At 41.5% G+C, this 25,694-nt stretch overlaps 1 protein-coding gene across 1 annotated transcript; it reads left to right on the top strand.

Annotated features, from left to right (window-relative positions):
* The first annotated feature begins 18,180 nt into the window (after positions 1–18,180).
* LOC141641887 (uncharacterized) lies at positions 18,181–25,694 on the top strand. Its single transcript, XM_074450530.1, has 9 exons — positions 18,181–18,244; positions 20,170–20,271; positions 20,368–20,492; positions 21,042–21,433; positions 22,120–22,489; positions 22,616–23,046; positions 23,153–23,820; positions 23,926–24,686; positions 24,786–25,694. The coding sequence occupies exons 1-9, from the start codon at positions 18,181–18,183 to the stop codon at positions 25,692–25,694; spliced, it is 3,822 nt and encodes a 1,273-aa protein (XP_074306631.1).

Genomic DNA, 25,694 nt, shown 5'->3' with positions numbered 1-25,694 from the left:
CGCCTCTTCCAAGAGACGCAGCTCTTGCTGCGCCTCTTCCTTTTGTTCCCTCCTTACGAATTTTCGAAAATTCGTTATGAGTTCGTTATTTGTGGGCCCATCTTTGGTGCGCCTCTTCCTTGATGACGTTTGTATCATTTTGGTCCGTTTCGACGATTTCTTCGTTCCGGCCCATATTTTATCCAGCGCGACAATATTTTGCAGTATCGTCCAAACCCATTTTATCCCTCGCAGCAGTATTTTGCAGTATTGCTTAATTTATTTTATCCAGCGCAGTAGTATTTTGCAGTACTGCTCACTTGAAGTTTCTCCCATGACGATCGAGATGCTCCTAGTCGTCAAAATAATCACCCAACGAGAGTTTGCTTGAGGACAGAGACAAGCAGATTCCCGCCAAAATCATTAAAATAATCACCCAGCAAGAGTTTGTTTGAGACCAACGCAAGCAGATTCAGCCTCCAAATTTCGCCAAAGTTCGCTTGAGACCGACGCAAGCAGACTCCCCCAGCAGTTTCTACCGACGTCCTGCTGTTTTCAATATCTCTTGTTCCCCGCAGAGTTCGACCAAAGTTCCCTGTGACCCCTAATGCCTTCAGACACCAAGTTATCTTCAGACCAATGAATTTTTTTTGCCGAAGCGTCTTCAGTTCCGTTTCACCCAGGGGTATCTCAGGTATGGTCTCCTCTTATGGCTGGCGAGCTTCCTTACGTAGTCTAATGGACTTTAAACGACCCTCCCCGATAGTCGACAGACTCTAAAATGTTCCCGACGACAGTCCTTGGCTCGGACCCCTTGAGCCGCCACGCGTCGCCATAGTCGTCGAGTTGTAATCTTCGATTGAACTGATGGCTATACTTTGACTTTCGCCTTGTCCAAGCCTCGGTCAAAGTGGGGGCTCTGAGACACCTCGTTTCGCACCTCTCGCAAACCACCCGGTGATGATTGGGCCGCATGTTTGATTCGCGGAACGATTAGTGACAGTTCGTAAGATTATCGTCAAGTGATTGCTCAAATATTAATGTCAACCTCTTAGTTGTCATCTACGTCCCGATACGGTCGTTTTGGCGATAATTAGAGTACATTCGAGTCCGGGTCAAAAACCGTCTCCATTTTCTGATAGCTGTTAAATCCCGAGTCAGAATGTTCTGGAATGTTCCGGATATTTCTATTCCATATTTCTCAAATTTTATCTTTTGGCAAATAATATCCCGTCATATTTACATAATATTCAAAAGATAATCAAATTAAAATCCGTCCTACCATAACTTAAACACGGAAATCTTTCTTAAACAGGAGGAAACCTCCACGGGAATAGACGCAAGAGTCTGCGCCTCTTCCAAGAGACGCATGGGCTGCGCGCCTCTTCCCAGGCCCTTCTTTGCATGATTTACGTATCTTTTTTATATCTTTCCGAGATTCACTTCCAAAGAGTCTCCGAAACCCTATTCCTCCGTGTGATTAGTATAAATAGGAGCTTTCGTTCCTCATATTTCTCACGCGAGTGTCCGCCCTTCTCTTCTCCCTTTGCATTCTAGACTTTGTTCTTACTAATTGGCGCCTACGTGCTTGAACCTTCGACCACGTAAGCTCGGATCTTTCCGGGTACCAGCCTCTCCGTTGCATGACCGACCAATTTGACCACTACACTCAATCAATCTAATTAATCAACTTGTTAAATCGTTTTCCTCTTACGAGGGCACTCTTTCCTTGCATTCGCGTCGAGCATCACTAATCGATCTTCTTAGTTCTTCTCGTTCCGTCAACATGTAAGTCTGAGGGTGTAATAATCTTCTTTTATTTATTGTAATTTATATATTGTAATCATCATTGTAAGGTTCACGTCGAAAGCATCTTTAAAACCGATTTCTAAAACCGTCTTTAAAACCTTTTTTTCGCTAATTTCCAGTAGACAGACGTCGAGAAAGGACGCAGCAACTGCTGCGCCTCTTCGAAGGAGCGCGGCACCTGCTGCGCCTCTTCGTGAGGCTGCCGCAGTTCCTGCTTCCTTTCTTCTTCCTCGTCCTCTGTAATTCGTTCTTGTTTTGTTTATATTCGTTTGTTCTGTATTTCTTCGCCATATTAGCATATAATTCATATGTATATTATTCATCATTGGTTCACATGTTTATTTGTCATAAGTCCGACTCAAATCCTAAGTAATCAATATTTACGGGTTTTCGTCATTAATATTCAAATCTGGGTTTTAGAGGTTCAATCTGTTTATATTGGGTTTAAAGAGATTCATCATCGATATATTTGCATCCATGTTTATATGTTCATTGTCATATTCATCATGTTTAGTTAATAATTAGTTTAGTTAGTTTAATTAATCGTTCATTAACACCGACCCTTCACATAATTAATCTGTTTTATTTTCGTCTCATTCATGTTTTACTGTTTTTATGACTCAATCATATGTAAATAATCTGTTAAATCACTTTCATCCGAGTCTATATTTAATCAATCCTTAAATTCAACAATTAACATTAACGGTTTTGCGATTCGGCTACGCCTGAACTCACCCTTGGAAACAGACGCACGTCTGTCTGCGCCTCTTCCAAAGGGCGCGATCTCTCTTCTGCTCTGTTCGAGTGAATTCTGTCTCGAACTCCTTTTCTCCTTGACATAGTTTAATTAGTTTACGTATTAATCAACTAATACTCGTATTATCACCTTCTGATCTGTCGTGTTTTATTCTTATTTCTTTTTCTCAAATTATCCGTTTTAAAGGTATTTTCGACGTAAATCGCCTAATCTAATGTAATCGTTGTAATTTTCATTATTGTAATTCATAATTATTGTATTTCTTTTATTTGTATGTTTCACATGTAAATCAACCTTAAATCCAACTTCGACATCAATTGTATGCTAATTAATTGTCAACCGACTTAGTCTTAATTCACATGCTAGGATTAATCTATGGATGTTGCATTGCATGCATATAACCGACGATATATCAAGTACGAATAACTTCCCTAATCATTAGTAGAGGCCGCTATCGAGGCGGGCGGGATTAGGTGTTCGATCAAAAGAGCTTCCTAATACGTACCCTCACCCCTTACTCCAGATCTCCGTGAGCACCCGTGTTCATTGGCATCCACGAGAGTCATTCTAGACATAGAATGCTAAGGGTAACGATTGCTTAGTGTTCATGTCATTACTTTGTGTCTTGACATGACACGAGGTATTCGAACGGTTCCAATTTCCCATAAAAATTGGTGGCGACTCCTTACAAAATGCAAACGCTTGTTCTTCCCGAGCTCCCCTCGTCACCAAGCGCCCCCGTGGGCGGCCCGCTGTCCACACGAGGGTAAGCTTCTAATATAATTTATATACTGTTTTGTTAAGAATAGTGAAACCCTAATTTAGGAGTTGGGGGTTTTTATGAATAGTAATTGAATAGTAGTATCTATGTGTTGTATGGTAGGAGGAGAGTTCATAGAAGAGGCGTTTTGAGACAGCTGTAGATACCGTCTGCGTGTTGTGCTTTCCAGGTAGGATTTCCTACTCAGTATTAGTCCCATAATGGGATGATTGTTGATGTGTTGAGATTGATTGTTTAATATCGTAATTGTGTTGTGACGGTGGTTGATTGTGATTATTGATTAATATCGTAATTGTGTTGTGACGGTTGTGATTGTGATTGTTGTCTCTGGTTCTCGAGATGCGTTCTCGGCTGAGTGGAGTCACTTGCGGGAGTGGCTTCACGCCCTAGTTTCGCCCTTCGTGGAACCCGCCACGGAAGGGGATGTGCACATTAATGGGACAGGGTTGTCGCTCGTACGATGAGCGGGGCTTAGGTGGGAACGGCTGCGGTCCCCATCGGCGGGCTGGTCCAGGTGGACGGTCGATATTGAGATGATGGGTGTGTGTGTGTGTGTGTGTGTGTGTGTGACGTTCGGTGTTTGTCTGTTTATCTTATTGTTGATATATTGAATTGTGTGATTAGTCGACCCGTTAAATGTTTTAAAAACTGTGGTGATCCATTCGGGGTGGTGAGCGATTATTGAGCGGTATGAGACGATGCGTATGGGATAGCCGGGATGAGTCACCATGTTGCGGTTTAGAAGTCTTCCGCTGTGTCGACGCTTGATAGTATTTCGATAGCAGATAGTTTTGAGAACTTGTATTTCCTTTTATCAGTTTTGGTTTTTGGCATGTAATCCCGTTAAACGTCAATTATTATTTAAATATGTTTCTTTATTGTCTTATGATAATCATTGCCTCGGGTAACCGAGATGGTAGCATTTCCATGCCTTAAGTGGTCCTGGTAAGGCACTTGGAGTATGGGGGTGTTACAAATGGTATCAGAGCGACGATCCTGAAACCTGTAACCAATGAACTTAATGAACATAGGGAGTCAATTAAAATGAACCCGGGGTAAAAGTTGTAGGAGCTAGTGCAAAGGCTTGGGAGACGTCCTAAAGCCGCAAGGGGTCGCCTTACAACTTTGAACCGGTCACGTGGGAAAGTGTTTGTCGAGTCGTATATGTGTTTGGTTAACTGGTTTATGAATGTGATGGAATGTGTTAATTGTTGGATGTTGAAGTAGAAAGTTGAGCATGTGAAAGAAAATGGTGATATGAGGAAACTTGTTGATGAGATATATAGAACTGTGGTTGGAATGAGAAACATGATGGATGATTCATGATGTGACATAATAATAACATGCGAATAGAAATGTTGTGTGGTATACGTATATTTTGTCTGCATAGAGTTGTATGATAAGTTTATGTACTTGTCCACGATTGTTCATGGGTATATGTTGTAAGAAGGGTGTAGCTGTAATTGATGGATTAGTTGGAAGAGATTAAGTAAGTAATTGCATAAGAATATGAAATTCATGGGTGGAGCATGTTTATGTGGGTAAATCGTGATTGACAAGTTAAATAACCTATGTGCATGATGAATGTTGTTGCTTGATTTTTGAAAATAGTAACGTATGATTACGAATACTGGTTTTATGAGCTTTGGACTGGTTTTGTTTGCTTGGTTGTTGTTTAAGTCGTTTGGGAAGTAAAAATCAATAGTTGTGTTTTTCGTTTATAAAGAGGTTGTCTTTAAACTGTTATAACTTGAGATGCATAAATGATTTTGATGTGATTCCAATTGGAGATGATAGCTTGTCCTTTTACGATTCTAACGGTAGGTCACACGCCCAAATTGACCAAGTAATGAGTGAGTTATGACTGTTTTACGAAAACTGGACAGTGCTGAGAATTAGGGTACTCGATCGAGTATCCTTGGTACTCGATCGAGTAAGGGGGCACTCGATCGAGTACCTCAGTTACTCGATCGAGTAGCCCTGGTAATTTGTTTTACGTGCTTCTGATCTTGACCTACTCGATCGAGTAAGTCCCTTACTCGATCGAGTGGCCTGTACTCGATCTAGTGACCCCTGTTTTGGGTCATATGCTTATCTTTTGAATTCGTTGCATATTATGTTTAATTCAAAGTTATTATTTGGCTCTTTTATGCATTGTTTTACATGTATATTGGTCTTGACGCGTAAGTTACCCAATCTTGTGGTGTAGTGAGTGGCACCTGTGGTGAGTATGAGTTCGGTGGGAGGACATGAGTTATATGTGTTGTGATAGATAGTGGAAAAAGAAAAGGAAGATTGGTATGGTGTATAGAGACATAGAGCATGTTTTGTGAGATGAGATGAGTGATATGTTTGTATGTTGAGTAACGTAAAAGTAGGTGAATGTGGACAAAGGATGATGTGAGTCTAAGGAACGTGAGAATGAAAGGATTGGGAGTAAGGATATGGATAGTGACAACCTGAGATGTGTAAAGAATTATGGAAGGAGGTCGTTAAGAGCCGTGTGGGTTAAGAATATACATAAAGAAAGTTCGTTTTAAAGGGGTTGAGAAGAGTAGTATATAGTGAACTTTGTGGAGACATGTCACGGGGTGGAGATTTGGCTTTTTAAGAGATGAAACTATTGTGGGTTCTCCTTGGGCAATTAGCGGTATGAAAGGAATTTTGATTTCTAGAGATGTAAGAAGGGAGATGCAATTGTTGAACAGTAAACGTTGATTTTATGGATGGATTAGTGGCAAGGGTGATTGATGACATAATAAGAGAATATTTGTGGTAAGAAAGAGTGAGATGATATCGATATGAAATAATTAGATGTGAGTTTTGGAGCAGTGAGAACGTAACTGGATTTCAAAAGAGTTAGCTAGAAGGAATAAGGAGTTGAACTATTAATTGGTATTATTGAGTGTAAAGAGAAAAGAAGGATAAAAGTAAGCTGAGGAAAACATTCACCGGAGTCATGTGATAAAAAGGTAAGGAATCATTGAAATGTGTGATAATGTCACGAGGATGTTAGTTAATGGTTATAGAGGAGTTTTGGGACAACATGATTAGTAATGAGTTTCGAGGAATTAAGGAAAGTAAGAAGTTGGTAGAATATTTGCACGATACGAGATTCTTGGCGGAGAGTTAGATGATGATACAATTAAGGATAGTATTGGGAAGAATATTGAGGTAATTTTGTTGATGGATTCGATGTCTGTTATTTGGGATGTCAACCAAAGATAGGAAAGAAATCGTGATGTTTAGAGATAAGTGTAAGAGGTTTGATGTTCGGACAGTGGTAGTGTTATCGTTTGTGGTGTTGTCACTAGTGGTTAAGAGTGATGGTATATTAGAAAGGTAGCAATTCTAAAAAGGTTGATTTGGTAGGGACCTGATTGTTGTGTATGATTGTAAGAGGGTATAAGATGTGGTTAGATGAGGCGGATGCTAATAGTTGAATAGTAAAGGTATGGTTATATTTGGCAGGAAGTGATGGTTGTGCGAATGGGGAATATGTTATGAGGGGCATATGAGTTAAACTCGGGCGACAGGTAACCTTTATCGAGGGGTAACTTACGTGATCAGGATTGACTGGTTGGATGTGATTATGGGTCTATGTCATATATATAAATGTTCGTGTGAGGTTGTGACCTCACAAGAAATGGTATGGTGTGATAATTATAAGTTGTTATCTGAATTTTCTGTAATACATGTTGGATACGAGAACGTTGGAATGATATCCAAAAAGGTAATAATTTGACTGATTTGGCATGACTAGTTATGCTTGTCTGTATTCGTGATACATGTCAATATGTGATATGGTAAGGGGATGATATTCACGAGGTTAGTATCTGTTTAATTCATAAAATATGTTATGCTATGATTTAGTAAAGTGGATTTGAGTAAGTTTTTCTTGACTAAAAAGTTATCCCGAGTCGGTGTTTATGGGAGTTGTATGCGATTGTGATGTCTATCGATGTGGTTGTGGTGCCTCGGGTGGTGATCCGGACACGATATTTAGTGTTGTGATGCGGGTATTTTCGCACTACGGTGTGGCTGTTGGTGGCGGTGTTGTGATGCCGTCACCGGTTGTGGTGAATTAGGCGGGATGATTATGATTCGAGTTTCAAAGTACATACCAGATTATACATAGATTGTTGTTTTGGTTGATATTGTTCCTGCGAGTTTCGGTTTCTGCATGTAGACAGTTGTCTTGCTTATTGATGTTCTCTTTACCAGGTTAAGTTAAGAATGAGGTAGAGTATGACAGGAAATAGAGTTGAATATGTTTTCGTTGTTGTCATGGTATAGTGATGTTCTATTGATGGGATACGGTTGGGAGAGGTCGTTACAATAATTATGATCTTGTTCTAGTTAAGGTTTCAGTAGACATGGTAATGGCAAGTGAGTCGTAGAACATGTGTGGTAATGACCCGAAAGATGCAGGTGGTTCATAATCTTTTGTTGAGACAGTGAGTGTAGGGTATTGGGAATTAGTGTCATGTTAAGTTGTGTATGAGTTTTGCGGTAATGGAAGAAAAAAACTTGATGATCTAGTGTGCGTGTACATAGCGAGTGTGGATCGTGAGTTATGCTTCTGGGAGATAAGTGCCTTACATAGAGAGGTATGTTGTTTTGCAGAAATAATGGAGAGTTAGTATGGTGATTTTACTACGAGTTTTGAGGTATAGGTTAGATGGTGTGACGAATGAGTTGAGGTATGAGGAATGCTTAAGTAAGAGAGCCTTGGATATATGCATGGCGAGTGTTTAGATTATAAGCGGTTATCTTACACATGTGGTGGTAAAGAGAGTAATGAGATGTATCTAGTATTTAGTATTAGTGAGTTACGAGGACGTAACATTTATCTTAAGAGGAGTAGGATGTGATAAAAGAGATTTTGATGGGTGTGCATATGGTAGTATATTTGAAAGTAGAGTGTTGGTGTAGCATAAGATATGGATTTGTATATGTTGTGGTTGATAGTGATAAAAGGCCATGGCCGTGCTTGTAGTAAGTGTGATGCTTGAGTGTGAGGATATTTTATATAGTGTTGACAGTTGGAGGATGATGTTATGAGCCTGAGTAAACTTCGAGGACGAAGTTCCTTTTAAGGGTGGTAGAATGTAACATTCCGTTTGATGTCTATGAGTGTCTTGATATGGGATTTGGTAGGGGATGATATATTACGGAGCTAGCAGCGTTAAAGGATGGTAGTTGGTAGTGTATGGAGTTAGTGTTGAGAGAGATATAATGGAGTTGATACGATATCGTGAGCCATGCTGTGGAGGTAGGAATAGTTAGTGGAGTTGGTGTTACGAGTTCATGTTTGGGTTGGAGTTTTGTTTCGAGTTCTTAGTTACGTTGTTGTGTCTTGATCGAGTTAGCATGTTTGTTTTTATGTATGGGTTGAACTTCGGGGACGAAGTTCTTTTTAAGGAGGGAAGACTGTAATACTCCGTATTTATATGTCTTGGGGGTACTCTATCGAGTAGCCCTTACTCTGTCGAGTAAGGGCAAGTTGCGAAGATAAATAGTTTCTGACCTGTTGGGCACTCGATCGAGTAGCTGGGGCACTCGATCGAGTAGGGGGGTACTCGATCGAGTACCTTGGGTACTCGATCGAGTGTCCGGTTTTACGGGGGAGTTTTCTCGGGTTTTGTTAATTACGCGATTAAGGTATTTAAACCAATTCGTCTTTGTTCTAAATCACTTTTTACAAAACCTAAAACCTGTTTAAGAGAGAAAGCAACTTGTCTTCTTCCTAATCGCGTTCTTGACAATTCCGGAGTTCGAGACGGTCGGATCGTATCGTAATTCGTGTCGTTGGATTCCTTGCGTCGAGGGTAAGCTTCTAATATAATTTATATACTGTTTTGTTAAGAATAGTGAAACCCTAATTTAGGAGTTGGGGGTTTTTATGAATAGTAATTGAATAGTAGTATCTATGTGTTGTATGGTAGGAGGAGAGTTCATAGAAGAGGCGTTTTGAGACAGCTGTAGATACCGTCTGCGTGTTGTGCTTTCCAGGTAGGATTTCCTACTCAGTATTAGTCCCATAATGGGATGATTGTTGATGTGTTGAGATTGATTGTTTAATATCGTAATTGTGTTGTGACGGTGGTTGATTGTGATTATTGATTAATATCGTAATTGTGTTGTGACGGTTGTGATTGTGATTGTTGTCTCTGGTTCTCGAGATGCATTCTCGGCTGAGTGGAGTCACTTGCGGGAGTGGCTTCACGCCCTAGTTTCGCCCTTCGTGGAACCCGCCACGGAAGGGGATGTGCACATTAATGGGACAGGGTTGTCGCTCGTACGATGAGCGGGGCTTAGGTGGGAACGGCTGCGGTCCCCCACTGGCAGGGCTGGTCCAGTGGACAGTCAGTATTGAGATGATGGGTGTGTGTGTGTGTGTGTGTGTGTGTGTGACAGTTCAGCTGTCTGTTTATCTTATTGTTGATATATTGAATTGTGTGATTAGTACTGACCCCGTTAAATGTTTTAAAAACTGTGGTGATCCATTCGGGGGTGGTGAGCAGTTATTGAGCAGGTATGAGACGATGCGTATGGGATAGCTGGGATGAGTCACCATGTTGCAGTTTAGAAGTCTTCCGCTGTGTCTGACGCTTGATAGTATTTCGATAGCAGATAGTTTTGAGAACTTGTATTTCCTTTTATCAGTTTTGGTTTTTGGCATGTAATCCCGTTAAACGTCAATTATTATTTAAATATGTTTCTTTATTGTCTTATGATAATCATTGCCTCGGGTAACCGAGATGGTAGCATTTCCATGCCTTAAGTGGTCCTGGTAAGGCACTTGGAGTATGGGGGTGTTACACTTGAAGCATGGTGGGCCAGAAGTAGCCAGCTCGGAGAGCTTTGTGGGCTAGTGTTCTTGCCCCCATGTGATGTCCACAGATGCCTTCGTGAATCTCTGTCGATGCTCGATTCTGCGTCGGTGGACCGACACACTTCAAGAGTGGTCTTATTACGGATCTTCCGTACGGTTCCCCTTCGAACACCAAGTACCGGCGGCGATCCTTTTTATTTTGGCCGAGGGATTGCGGCCCTCCGGCAATTCACCTGTAAGTTTGTATTTCATTATCGGAGTCATCCACGTTGTCTCGGTCTCTATGTTACCCACCATGCCGACGGTCTCAGTGATGCTTTTCGCATTCCTGATATCTACCAGCACGGTTCGGCTGACATTCTTGATGGTTGAGCTGGCCAATTTGGAGAGAGCGTCGGCCCGGTTGTTCTCGGATCTGGGAACGCAATGGATTTGGAAAGATTTCAACTTTGCTATGTCGGCTTTTACCCTCTCTAGGTACTTTACCATTCCGTCGTCCCGAGCCTCAAACTCCCCTCTGATTTGGTTAGTAACCAACGGTGAGTCTCTTCAACACAATGTGTTCTCGCTCCGTGACCCTAGCTAGCTCGACTCCGGTTATCACCGCCTCGTATTCGGATTCGTTGTTCGAGGCCGAGAAGGTGAATTTCAAGGCGTACTCAAACTCGTCCCCGTTTGGGGCCGATGATAAGGATGCCGGCTCTGAGCCGTTCGTCGTGGAGGAGCCGTCGGTGTAGACCTCCCATATGCCTGGGTTTGGCTCTTCCTGATATGTGCATTCGGCCAGGAAATCTGCAAGTGCTTGCCCCTTTATCGAAGGCCTTGGTTTGTACTGAATGCCGAAACCAGAGAGTTCCACTGCCCATTTGATAAGCCTGCCGGATTGTTCGAATTTTTCCAAAGCTTTCTCCAATGGCTGATCGGTTAGGACCGTCACGGGGTGTGCGTCGAAGTAGGGTTTTAACTTCCTTGTGGCAATGACGACGGCGAAGGCTGCTTTTTCAATTAGTGGGTAATTTCTCTCGGCGGGCAACAGTGTATGGCTGACAAAGTAGATTGGTTGTTCCGGGTGTAATTCCAGAGCAAGTATCGTTACCACCCGTGGCTTGTAGAATAATGTCTTGAGTTGAACCCTTCTTGTCGTTATCGTTCCTCTCGGCCTCTCCTGCAACAATGAACGAACTGAGGGCTTGGCTTTGTGCCAAGCGTACTCACTCCGACGCTCAAGTCAGTAAACTTAAAGGATTAAGTTGTGTTACTTGGCTAGGTATGTATTGTAGAGAGATAAGGAAGATATTACCAGATGAATAGTGTATTTAGGTTTGGTTGTTGCTGTTTGTCTTCTTCCCTGATGATCACGGCGCTGACCGTGGCCGAGGTAACTGCTATGTATAGGTATAGCGTCTCCCCCAGTATCGGCCTGGACAGAGTTGGGAGAGTCTGAAGATGAGCCTTCAGTTGCTTGAAAGCCGTGCTCTGTTCCTCCCCCCAGCTGAAGTCTTTATTTCCTTTCAACACTTTGAAGAATGGGGTGCTCTTGTCAGCTGACCGAGAGATGAAACGGGCGAGAGCCGCCATTCTCCCGGTCAGCATCATAACCTCTTTTCGATTCCTTGGTTCCGGCAGGTCTAGGATTGCTTGGACTTTGTCTGGATTTGCATCGATGCCTCCGCACCGACAAGTACGCCGAGGAATTTACCCGCCGACACCGAAGTTGCATTTCATTGGGTTGAGCTTCATCTTGTATTTCCTTAGTGAACAAAATGTTTCGTGTAAATCGGCCAGGTGCTCGTTGTCGGACTTGCTTTTCACAATAGCATCGTCGACGTAGGCCTCAATGTGTTTCGGCCTTTTGATTTTGGAACACTTTGTCCACCAGCCTTGTATACGTTGCGCCGGCGTTTTTCAAACCAAATGGCATCATTTTGTACATGTATGTGCCGTTAGCGGTGATGAATGCGCATTTAGGCATGTCTTCCTCAGCCATGAATACCTGGTGGTACCCCGAGAAGGCGTCTAGCAGGCTCAGCATGGTGTAGCCTGCCGTGGCGTCGATTAAGCTATCTATCCGAGGCAAAGGGTAACAATCTTTGGGGCATGCTTTATTAAGGTTGGTAAAGTCTACACACATTCTCCATGCCCCCGATGATTTCCTCACCATCACAACATTGGCTAACCACTCAGGATAAGTGCAAGGCGTAATAAAGCCCGCCGTAAGTAGTTTATCTACCTCGGCCTTGATGGCCTCATCTTTCTCGACTGAGGAGTTCCTCATCCTCTGCTTGACAGGGCGAGCGGTGGGGAGTACGTTTAGTTTGTGAATAATTACTTCCCGGCTCACGCCTGGCATCTCGGCCGCCGAATAGGCGAAGACGTCCTTGTTTTTCCTTAGCAGGTCCAGGAGTTCGGCCCTGAATTTTGGTTCCAGGTTGACACCGACGGTTACGGTGCGGCCTGGATCAATCTCCACCTCCTCTATCTCTGCTCCTTCAACCATGCTGATGGTTCGGTCGCTCTCGGACCTGGGAGTGTGCTGTATCTAGAAGGATTTTAATTTTGAAGCGCCGACTCTCACCCTCTCCAGATACCTTGTCGTCCTATAGTCCCGAGCCTTGTACTCTCCTTTGATCTGGTTGGTCAATAAGAGCGAATCTGTTTTCACCACGACATGCTCCGCCCCAGCGGTTCTGGCTAGCTTGACTCCTGTTATCACTGCCTCGTACTTGGATCCGTTGTTTGAGGTCGGGGAGGTAAGCTTCAAGGCGTGCTCGAACACGTCTCCGTCCGGGCTAAAAATAATGATGTTGGCTTTCGAGCTATCCGTCATGGGAGGGCCGTTAGTGTGTATCTCCCATACGCCGGGATCCTTCTCGTTCTTCGAGACGATTTTATGTGCTTCCCCCCGGTCCGAGACGTATATCAATGTCAGGGCCCGGATGGATATCACAGCGTCGATTTCGCTCAAGGTGGCCCGTCCTATGAGAACGTTGTAGGCAGACGTGTCGTCGATGACTACGAATTCAGACATAACATTCTTGGCTGCACCTCCCTCGCCGAACCTCACCGGCAATCTGACTGACCCCAGGGGTACCAGACCGGCCCCAGAAAAGCTGTACAACGGGTTGGTGCAGGGGCTCAAATCTTCAACCCTCAGACCGAGGCTGAGAAAGCATTCTCTGTACATAACGTTCGTGTAGGCGCCTGTGTCAATCAGGCACCTCTTCACCAAGTGGTTGGCTATGTCCAGGTGGAATGTAAGTGGGTCGCTGTGAAGAGCGATGACTCCCTCGTAGTCCTCCTGCCTGATGGTCATATCGGGGATGTTGGGAGCGGGGGTGGCTGTGTTGGGCACAAAGTTGATGGCCTGATATGGTTCATTCAGGTGCCGTTTGTGCCCATGAGCGGACCCATCGTTCCCGTTGCCCCTGATGATGACATGTATTACTCCTATCCGTTCAAAGACGGACTTGCTATTTGATCCGCCGCCATCTGGTTTTTGGCCTCCGGCAATATATTTGCCGAGGCTTCCCTTCCGGATCAGTTCTTCAATGGCATCCTTCAGATGTCGGCAATCGTTGGTTAAGTGTCCGGTGTGGCCGTGGTACTCACAGTACTGGCTCGTGTCACCGTCACTCCTCGGCCTAGGGGGTCTTTCCCACTTCTGGCCCTCGGTCTTGCTCAAAGCGAAGACCTCGGCGGCCGATACGACTAGGGGGGTGTGATCATCGTACCGTTTTTTGTAGTACGTTCCAGAGCTCCCCGGCATCCGCCGAGCTCGTTTCTGGCGGACTTGTCCGACCGTGACCTATTATTCTCACGGCGTCTTTCATCGGACCGTGACCCGTTGTTGTCACGGCGTCTTTCATCCGGGTTGTCCTCCCGGCTCTCTTCTTTTCGAGTGCTCGGCCTCGTTGGGGCCTACCCGGTCTTGTGATAGTCCTCTACCTTGATGGCTTGGTCAGCCAACTTCCTGGCGGCGTCCAAACCTAGGCCTCCGCACTTGATGAGCTCATTTTTTAAATCTCCCCTTGGGAGGCCCTTCATCAGCGCGAAGGCCGCCAGTTCGGGATTGATTTCTCGAATCTGCTGGACCTTTCCGACGAACCTCTTCACATAGCTTCGTAGAGACTCGCCTCCCTCCTGTTTGATAGTTAGGAGGTCCGATGGCTCCACGGCCCTTCTCTTGTTGCAAGAGTACTGGGCTAGAAAGGCGTCCCTTAGGTCGGCGTAATAGTATACCGAGCCGTCGGGAAGTCCCGTGTACCAACCTTGAGCCATCCCATGCAGAGTTGTTGGGAAAACTCGGCACCAGACCTCATCGGGCTGCTCCCATACCGACATGTAAGACTCGAAAGCCTCAGCGTGGTCGGCTGGATCACTATCTCCCTTGTATGATAGAGGTGGCAACTTGAGCTTAGTTGGCACCTGGACTTCTAGGACGTAGGCGCTGAGGGGCTGTCTGACCACGCGTCGAACGGCGCGTGGCGATCGGCTCCTCGCATTCCTAATCCAGCTCCTCCCCTCGTAGCGAGAAGGACTCCTTCTTCGACTCGAACTTCTCCTCCAACTCTGCTGAGTCGGACTCCTCTGGCTCCTTTGGGGTAAGCCTCGTTCGTGCTGCGGGGACGCTGTCCCCCCCTGAGTGCGGGAAGGACCTAGGTCTACCCCGCCCACTTTGGGCTCCCCCGGCGACTTGACTGGGTCAGCTTCTCCTAGTGCCCCGTTCAAATTTCTCGGAGTCACGTTTTGGGCCCTGGTCTCCTGGATGGTTTCCGCCGCTCTTGTCGGCGTGACAGTGTGAGCAGGCGTATTACTAATTAGGTCCAGGAGCATTTTCAGTTTTGCTACGTCAACCACATGTCCCATGATGGTGACCTGATTGGCTGGCAGCGGCGTGTCGGGTATTGTTGGCATCCCGAACTCCGGTTGGATTACTCCGCCGGTGGAGGGCTGCACGACTCGAGAATTGTTGAAGGTATCATCTTGGTAGAATGCGGTTTCGTCGGTCACGACTGCGTCTTGTTGTTTCGACATCTTCTTAGCTTTTTGGGTGGATTTTTGTTGTTTTTTTTTTGTGTTTGGGAATGAATGTGACTAGCTTCTAGTGTCTTCCCCACAGACGGCGCCAATTGTTCCGGGTGTAATTCCAGAGCAAGTATCGTTACCACCCGTGGCTTGTAGAATAATGTCTTGAGTTGAACCCTTCTTGTCGTTATCGTTCCTCTCGGCCTCTCCTGCAACAATGAACGAACTGAGGGCTTGGCTTTGTGCCAAGCGTACTCACTCCGACGCTCAAGTCAGTAAACTTAAAGGATTAAGTTGTGTTACTTGGCTAGGTATGTATTGTAGAGAGATAAGGAAGATATTACCAGATGAATAGTGTATTTAGGTTTGGTTGTGGGATCCTTTCCTCAATGAAGGTTGAGGAGTATTTATAGGCTTTCACCTTTTGTCACGTAGTGGCCAAGTGGCCAAGTGGCTAGCAGGTGGAAAGACTGATCTACCCCTCGGCCGAGGGACCTATGACAGGCCGGCGGGCCCTGTTGACTCACCGCCGAGGGGTCTTGGATATGAGTACGCGGGTATGTGTCCCGGCTGGCAGGTTGTCACGCCGAGACCCAAGCTAACAGGCCGATGGGCTGCATCGGCTAGGCTGTCTAAGTCGTTGACTTGCTGTGGATATCTTTGACCTTGTTCAATATGTTGACTTGGTCAGCGGTGCAGAATATGCCCCATCAAGTTTCTTTAGTTTTTTAATACTTACTCAAATGTACAAAACAGGCTGGCAAATATGTGACAGTAGCATACTTGAATGAAATAGACGACACTTTTGGATGGTACCGTAATATATGCCAAAAGTGTACAAGTCCAGTTGGGAAGAGACATGGCAAATGGTACTGCTCAGACGAAAATTGTATAGCACATGAAGAGGGCAGCGAAAATAGAGCAACAAGGTAAAATCCCATGTATTTTGATTCTACGATAGCATTATGTATACATACATATCTTACAACATAATCATATTTTATAAATGCCGATTTAAGGTGAGATTTATAATTAGCGATGATAATGGAGCAAAAGCAAATTTAATCATGTATGATAAACAAATAAAAAAAAAGGTTGCAAAGACTCCTTTGGAATGTTTAGACAAACTACACCAGGTACGACCACTAAATTACATTACACACAAATACTTTTTGTTTCATATAATCTTAATCATAGCATCAAAAGTTCTCTTAATATAAAATATACACAGGTAGGAAATGTTCGAGGAGTGCCACAAGAACTAACTTCAATGTTACGAAAGAAGTACGTACTCAAGTTAGTAGTTGACAAAAGGTACAATTTGGAATTAAGCTCAAGGTGCTACACGGTTGTGGACTACAGTGATGAGTTGAGACATATAGAAGCATGGACTGAACAATACAAAATGATACAGGTAATAAAGCAATTTAAATTCTTTATTAAATTTTACTAAATATCAATAATCGTTTAGCTAACAATTTAGCATTTTAAAACCAGGAAATGAGTGATGCCGAAAGTGAAATACCAGACTCAATGGGCAGTCTTTTGGTAGTGAAATTAAAATTTTTTGCATTTAGAAAATACAATCTACTTAAAAGAGCTTAAAATATTAAAATGATATGTGCAGGAGAAAATTCAATACGAGAATCAAGACTTAGCGGCCAGCAATGCAGAGGTAAAACATAATTATCCCTTCAAATATTAATCGGAAATAATTAATTATACACACTTTTAAGCGATTGTAAAAAATCTGTGAACCATTACAGGATGATAGTGCTGTCAAGGGAATACATAACGATGAATCTGTGGAAAAGATTTCAACATTAAATATGACACAGGTAAAACAACACTTCTATACTATCTTTAACAGATTTTCCTTAGCAATTCCTTAATTTAAAACAATCATTATTTAAAGCATATGTAACAATTGTCCATAGGAAAGTGTTGTCACAAGTGAGACACAATCAGATAATTTGCTGGTATGAAATTCAATCCAAATATAGTAATTAAACGCCGATTAATACAAATTATTATGATCTATTAGAACTTAAACTTATGCAAACAGAAACAAATGCAGGATGCAGAAAATGAAACTGGAAGTAACACTGAGTCGTTGACACCGTCAAGCAAGAGGATATTATTTGAGACAGACAAGGACGGAGATGTGCAAGACGAAGCATCAGCAAAAAAAGGGAAATCAGCGAAGAATTGAATAGCATTAGAAGCATTAAAGTGCATTATATTTTATTATAGTCCGACGTAATTCAGCAGTAGTTTGGATATTATTTTTCAACTTTCAAGTTAGTTTGACATAATTCGGCAGTAATTCGGATATTATTTTTCAATTTTCATGAATGGCTGTTTTTTTAACACGGAACTATAGCTGTAATTTCTGTTTTCAAAGAAGGACGACACAAGTATATTTCAGAATTATTTTCCTAAGAATTGGTGAGTTAGTCAATATCAAAAAAATGAGACCAAAAACACACAATCAGAAACAATGACAAAATAAGGGCAGTCGTGTTCCAAAATAAATGACAAAAATATTAAGTGACAAAATAAATTGGAGTGTGGGGTTAAAAATGACATTATTCAATTAACAAAAAACTTTTGCAAAATGAAATTTAAATATCTTTAAAATTTTCACCAGCAAAATTTCAAATAAAGGCGCCAAAAGAAATTATTCACTCCCTCTATTAACATGATCCCACTAACAGGAAGTTAAGTTGCTCATGGTCAACAAAGTTATTAACTACCCGATTAACATATCCCCACTAACAGTGGTTATTTCCAGTTATATATATACCAAAAACACAACTTCACAATCATTCACTAATTTCCTAAGCTCCTTAAAGATTTCAGAGAAAAGCTCAAGTAATCCTCATAATTAATAGTACAATAAAAAAGAAATCAGCAAAGAGTGAATAACAAATAAAAGAAGAAGCAAGGATTCGGGAAGACAACGGCATTAGATGTGCAATAGTTTAAGCAATGGAAAAAGGAAACAACACAAACTCAACACAGAAGCGGAAGAACTACAACGGGAAAGAAACAAGTAAGCATTCATAAGAAGTTTTATATACTTATCTTTCCATGCCTCGAAAATTATATCTCAAACATAGAGCTTCTGTGTTCAGCCATCATCCAAACATAACAAAATAAATATAAAGCAGAACCTGAAAATTCAATAAAATAGAAAACTTAGTTTGGCAAATTCTTTCAATTAACAATAATATACACAAATAAAAACTTAATAAAAATAGATTAAAAAGATGAAAATTAGTGACTTAACTTTTGTGAAAAAATCCCAAATAAATCATCATTAGTCCTTATTCTCTTTATGCTGTAGATGAGGCATTCAAATAAAAATGCTTAGTATGGGTGAATCAGAATATTACATCAGCTATAAAAAAAATGAAATTCAATAATTGTTCAATGTAAATGACAGTAATTGTACTTATCTCAATAAGTGTAGGCATACTCTGATTGCTTACCATTTGAAACAACCTAAGAGAAATCAAAACATAATTGTTAGAACAAAAGATTTAAAAATAATTCCACAGAATTGGGTCTGTTTTCAAATTATATAGAATTATGGTTTGGATCATTAAACGTTTGAGTTGCATATTTGGGTATTAAGTTCCATATCTGGGTATCTGGGTATTGGGTTCGGACTCGGTTGACTCGGGTTCGGACTCGGTTGACTCGGGTTGGGACTCGGGTTGGGACTCGGGTTCTGACTCGGTTATCTCGTGTTCGGACTCGGGTTCGGACTTGGGTTCGGACTAGGGTTCAGACTAGGGTTGGGACTAGGGTTGGGACTCGGTTGGGATGGAGTTGGTGATTTCATCATTTGGGGTTGAATTTCTGGGTTTCAAACCCATAAATTAATGTATCATATTGAGATGAACCCAGAAATTCAATTGTTAACCCAGAAATTGACGATTGTTAACCCAAAAAATTAAATTAACCCACAAATTTTCGATTTTTAACCCAGAAAATTCAATTATTAACCCAGAAATTCAATTATTAACAATGAACACGAAAATTATGATTATCATTTTCGAATTAACAATGAACATGAAATAACAAATAAATCACATAAAGTAAACATGCACAAAATTTTCGAGTGATGTAACAATTTATTTAGGAAAATCAAGATCCATAATCGATTAAACCATGATGGCTATAAATTCATAGATGAGTTTTAAGATAAAAATGGTCAGATCTAGCAAAGCCTTCAACAAAAATCAAGCAATAATTTGAAAAAGTATCAAGAAAATTATAATTACCATTAAATCAACATAAACTTGAATAGTTAAACGAATATGAAGTTCACATACCGAGTTAAGCGAACTGATAATGGCAATAAACGACGGGAAACCAACGAGCATAAAAAAATTTCATAATCAGTCATGAACGATCATAGACGGCGCAGATCTTCAAATTAAAAGTGTGCAGATTGATGTGTTTTTTTCTGGGTTAAGGCAGATCTAAAGTTTGAATAAGTAGCATATGAAAAGTTTAGTGAGAGGGGAGAATATAGTGAGAGGGGAGAGTGACGGCCTTAGCATATGAAGAGTTTAGTGAGAGGGGAGAGTGACGGCGAGAATATGAAGAACTGTGGTAATAAGGGTGTGTTGGTGGGTTATTCGGGTATATAAGGGACGGAATATTAGGGTTTTGCGTTATGGATCTAAATAATAGTTGGGCCATTGTCATCTATATTATTGCATTGGGTTGGGCTTTGTTTTATACTTATCAAAAATATGGCTCAATATTTTTCGGATGCCATCGGATATCGGACCCGTACATATATGACATATACTACTATTTTTTTCTTACTTATATTTTTAATTATTATTCGTAATTAAAATATTAAATAACTTTCATATTGTGTATTAGTTATTAGCATGGAAAAAATTTATTTAACGGCTATAACAAAAATAACTAATCTAATAGCCATTTCGTATATATTAGCTTCGACTAGACGACAAGCAAGACGAGTGACATCAGCTGTATCTGTGCAAATAGATCCTCAATATTCTACTCCAACCACGCCATTTACTTCCACCACCACAGGTATATAAAATGTCGTCTATTATAAATAAAATATTTAACAAATCGAGTATAAGTTTTATTACTCTCTAAACTGGTGTTTATTGCATTACATCACAGGTATCGATAGTCCACCAGATGTAGTCGAACGATTAGTAAGAGACTTATGTTCAACCTTTGGCGAATCATACGACGAATGTAGACCTTCAATACCAGAAAGTCAACTAGTCATCACCACCGACATGGTAGGTGGTCATTTGCTTTACGCGAAGAATATTCCTTCGGCCAACAAAAATAATCCTTCCAATTCATTAACGATGGTTATTTTGTTTTAAATTATTATTGAATACTATCTTAACAATTTGTATATAACAATCGTTATTGTTATTAAGTGCTTTTATCCTAACTTCGTTGTTTATAACATGACTACTTAGGTATCGATAGTCCACCAGATGTGGTGGAGCGATTAGTAAGAGATTTATGTTCAGCCTTTGGCGAATCTTATGATGACTTTAGTGGTTTAGTTTCTGAAAACCAAGAAGTATTCACTGGACGTGAAACGAGCTCATTTCGCTCACACGGAGAATGTTCCCGAAGTCAACAAAATCAATCTTCCCAGGGGAACGACGGAGGTCATTTTATTTTTTGCTAATGATCGAAGTATTATAACTTGATTTAAATAGCTATATAAATCAAACTATTTAACTTTTCCATATTGTTGTGACATTTAATGTTTCAGTACTCGAAGGATATTGGGATATTGGTGACCCAGAATACGAGTGCACAAAATGTAGAGCGCAAATGTGGTTTCAAGAAAGGAAAAAGAAAAAAAGGGTACTCGATGCCCTAAGTTCTCATTGTGTTGCTCTGATGGCAAAGTTAAGCTTCCATGGTTAAAAGAACCGCCTCAACTCCTAAAGTCTCTACTAAGTAGACAACATCCATTTAGTAAGCATTTTATTGAGAATATCCGGGCTTATAACGGGATGTTTTCTTTCACATCTATGGGTGGGAAGATTGATCATTCCATCAATCAAGGTCGAGGTCCCTACACATTCAGGATGGGAGGCCAAAATATTCACCGAATAGGAAGTTTGTTGCCGTCAACCGAAGCAACTCCTAAATTTTGTCAGTTATACATATATGACACAGAAGAAGAAGTTGAAAATCGGAAAAAAGCAATCAGGTATGTCATATACAAGACAAATACGTTAGAATATTAGTTTAACGCATTATTTGTAAAGATCGATGTTTTGATATTTAGTTACCCAATATAAATAAACACAACTTATTATTAATTACCTATGAATGCAACCACGATACTCCGGAGCGATTTAACGATGAGCTGATAGAATTACTGCAAAAGATGGTCGACTCACATAATCCTGTTGCAAAGACATTTAGGATGGCTAGGGACAGATTGTCTTCCGATGAAAACGTCGACGTGAGTATCAGACTCATCTGTAGAAGAGACAGAGATGGGAGAATGTATAATCGTCCAACGGTTTCAGAGGTAGCAGCATTGATCGAGGGTGATTTAGGTCCAAACATGGATAAACGAGATATTATTGTACAAAAGTCATGCGGAAGTTTACAACGTATATCTGAGTTACACCCATTATTCATGGCCCTCCAAAGATCCTTTATTATTTACGTGCGGGAAGACGGTTACCGATTGGGAATTTCTCACTCTGAAAATTCTCTTCAAATAGCAATTCGAAAATCCGCGCGATAAATTAACACTTAGAGAGTGGTATGCATTCCGTATTCGGGATAGACCACTTTGTCGGTTGAATTTCCAACTCATTACAATCCGGTAAAAGCCTATCAACAGTTTTTAGTTGACGGATTTGCATCGGTTGAATCTCATAGACTAAAGTTTATACGCTACAACCAAGATCTTCTTCGCGTGGACAATTACAATAATCTTAGAAGAGCTGTTGAAGGAGGGGACGTTGAGCCGTCTTCCGCCGGTAGTCGTCTTATTGTTCCTTCTTCTTTGGTGGGAGGTGGCCTATATATGAAAGTAAACTACCTTGATACTATGACCATTTGTAGGTGGTTCGGTTACCCTGATCTATTTATCACGTTTACGTGCAATCCCAAGTGGCCGGAAATCACCCGGTTTGTTAGAAATAGGGGACTTAATCCCGAGGATCGTCCTGATATTTTGTCTCGCGTATTCAAGATTAAGCTTGAAGAGTTGATGATTGATTTAAAAGAGCGCCATATCTTTGGTAGGGTTAGAGCAGTCTTGTGATCTTTCATCTCATCGGTTTAATATTTGGACATATTTTATCAAGCCGTAATATATAATCTAATATGTTTGCGTAATTCTATCACAGTTGTATATACTATTGAATTTCAGAAGCGTGGTCTTCCACATGCTCATATCCTTTTTTTCTTACATCGAGAAGACAAGTTCCCTGAAGCTGCGGATATCGATAAAATAATTTCAGCGGAGATCCCCAATCCGGTTGAGAATCATGTGTTACATGTCGTCGTTTGCACACACATGATTCACGGACCGTGTGGAACTGCAAAACCACGATCACCGTGTATGGTTAGGTCTACATGCTCAAAACATTTCCCCAAAAAGTGTACCGAAAGAACAACTATCGGCGAAGACGGTTATCCTATTTATAAGAGAAGTAAAACAGGACCAACAATATATAATGACCAAGTGGCACTTGACAATGGATTTGTCGTGCCATATAACCCGTACTTATTGCTGAAATATCGTGCACATATCAATGTGGAGTGGTGTAACCAGTCTAAAGCGATCAAGTATCTTTTCAAGTATATAAATAAGGGATCTGATCGAGTGACAATGCAGTCCTCTTATCGACGCCGCAACGACCAATTTCTGAGCAATGGACGAGATTAAACGATACTACGATTGTAGGTACCTTTCAGCATGCGAGGCTGTTTGGAGGATATTCGCGTTTGACATTCACTACAGGACTCCCGCAGTCGAAAGGTTGCAGTTTCACCTTCCTGGCGAACAGAGCGTTGTGTTTGATGATGAAGATCCTATTGACGAGGTCTTAGAGAAATCATCGATGGGAGTGTCAAAGTTTCTATCTTGGATGAAAATTAACAGTAGTGAAGAGGAAGAGTTGCAGATAGCGAAGGACTTATTGTACTGTCAATTCCCAACTAAATTTGTGTGGAATAAAGATCAGCGAGAGTGGACCCTTAGAAAACAGAATTTTAAGATAGGCAGGTTGCAACATGTGCCGCCGACTTGCGGTGAATTATATTTCATGAGAACCATGTTGAACCATGTAAAGGGACCCAAAAGTTACGAGGACATAAGAAGGGTTAACGACACTCTCTATGACACGTATAGGGAAGCGTGTTATGTATATGGCTTGATCGGTGACGACAAAGAGTACATTGATGCGATAGAGGAAGCAAGCGAATGGGCCTCTGGATTTTATCTTAGAAACCTCTTTGCGACTTTATTGTTATGTGGGACGTTGTCCATGCCAAGTAGAGTCTGGGAGGCAACATGGAGTCTTCTAGCGGATGATATCCTTCACAGGCAACGTAATATTCTTCAAAACCGAGGTACTACTTTAATATATTACTTTCTATTTAGCTCATCTAATTTACATTCTTTGCACATATAATAGTTATCAATACGTTATGATGACACTGCAAACATCATCATAGGTTTGGAACTAACTGATGAGGAATTGAAAAACTATGCTTTGATCGACATAGAAGCATCACTCCAATTAAATGGGAGTAGTTTAGCAAGATTTGAAGGGATGCCCCTACCCGATACATCCTCAACAACACATCACGCGAACACGATGGTTATGGATGAGTTGTCTTATGACAAAGAATCGCTCCAGGCAGAACATGCGTCTCAACTATCTTCAATGACTGATGAGCAGACAACGGTTTATAATGAAATTATGGAAGCTATTGCATCTAATCAAGGAGGGGTGTTTTTTGTGTATGGCTATGAGGGGACTGGTAAAACATTCATCTGGCGAACTTTATGTACTGCCCTCAGAAGCAAGGGTGAAATTGTTTTGCCTGTTGCATCTAGCGGAATTGCAGCAACGTTGATACCTGGTGGTAGAACAGCGCACGCGAGACTTGGCATTCCAATCAATCTCACCGAAAACTCCACTTGCCCCAGAATTAAACCTGGTAGTGATTTAGCGGAATTGCTGATCAGAGCGAAGCTAATTATATGGGACGAAGTGCCGATGACTCATAAACATGGTTTCGAGGCTGTTGATAGAAGTTTGAAAGATGTCATGCGTGTTGTAGATCCGCGTAATGCAACACTACCATTTGGCGGGAAAGTGGTAGTTTTTGGTGGCGATTTTCGCCAAACATTACCGGTTGTTTCCAAAGGGAACAGGGCTGATGTTGTGCATGCTTCTCTTTGTTCGTCGTATTTGTGGAGTTCATGTAAGGTATGTTCAAAACTTAGTTTCCAAATGGGTACTAAAACGCTATTCAATTAATTTATATTTTCTTTCAATGTTTTAAGATGTGTATGTCTTAAATTTCAGGTGCTTACATTGACTAAAAATATGCGCTTACAAGCCGGAAGTGAAGACACTAATGTAGATGAGATACGAAAATTCTCGGAGTGGATTCTGAAAATTGGAGATGGGTTGGTCGGGGATCCAAATGATGGTGATGCTGAGGTTGACATAGAGTTCCCCGACGATATACTTATTCAACACGTGACTAATCCCATTGCCTCCTTAGTAGATATCACTTATCCTGATCTTCAAAATCGATTATGGGACCCAAATTATCTTCAAGAAAGGGCAATTCTTGCACCCACTCACGAAATAGTTGAAGATGTAAATGATTATGTGTTATCTCTTATCCATGAGGAAGAGAGAATTTACTTAAGCTCTGATGAGGTCAGTAGAGATGATAGAACTATGGGCGAGCCTGACCTTTACTCCACAGAATTCTTGAACAGTATTAAATGTTCTGGCCTCCCAAACCATGAATTGAGATTGAAAGTCGGTGCTATGGTTATGCTCCTTAGAAATATTGATCAATCGCGTGGGTTGTGCAATGGTACAAGATTAATAGTGACAGATTTAGGGAGACGCGTAATTAGTTGTACAGTGTTGACTGGTAGTCATAAAGGCGATAGAGTGCACATTGCCCGCATTACACTCACTCCTTCAGATTCCAGTAAATTTCCAATCCGGTTTAGTAGAAGACAATTTCCCATTGCTGTTTGTTTTGCCATGACAATAAACAAAAGCCAGGGCCAGTCCTTATCTCAAGTGAGCATTTATCTTCCAAGTCCGGTCTTCAGACATGGACAACTTTATGTCGCGATCTCGAGGGTTACAAGCAAACAAGGCCTTAAACTATTAATATGCGACAGTAACAAGCGTACATCGAATATTACAACCAACGTAGTTTACCAAGAAATTTTTGAGTATTTGTAA

This window comes from Silene latifolia, chromosome 2, assembly GCF_048544455.1.
Source record: "Silene latifolia isolate original U9 population chromosome 2, ASM4854445v1, whole genome shotgun sequence".
Classification (NCBI taxonomy): Eukaryota; Viridiplantae; Streptophyta; class Magnoliopsida; order Caryophyllales; family Caryophyllaceae; genus Silene; species Silene latifolia.
The sequence above is the reverse complement of the archived record's forward strand: the minus strand, read 5'-3'. Positions and strand labels throughout refer to the sequence as shown.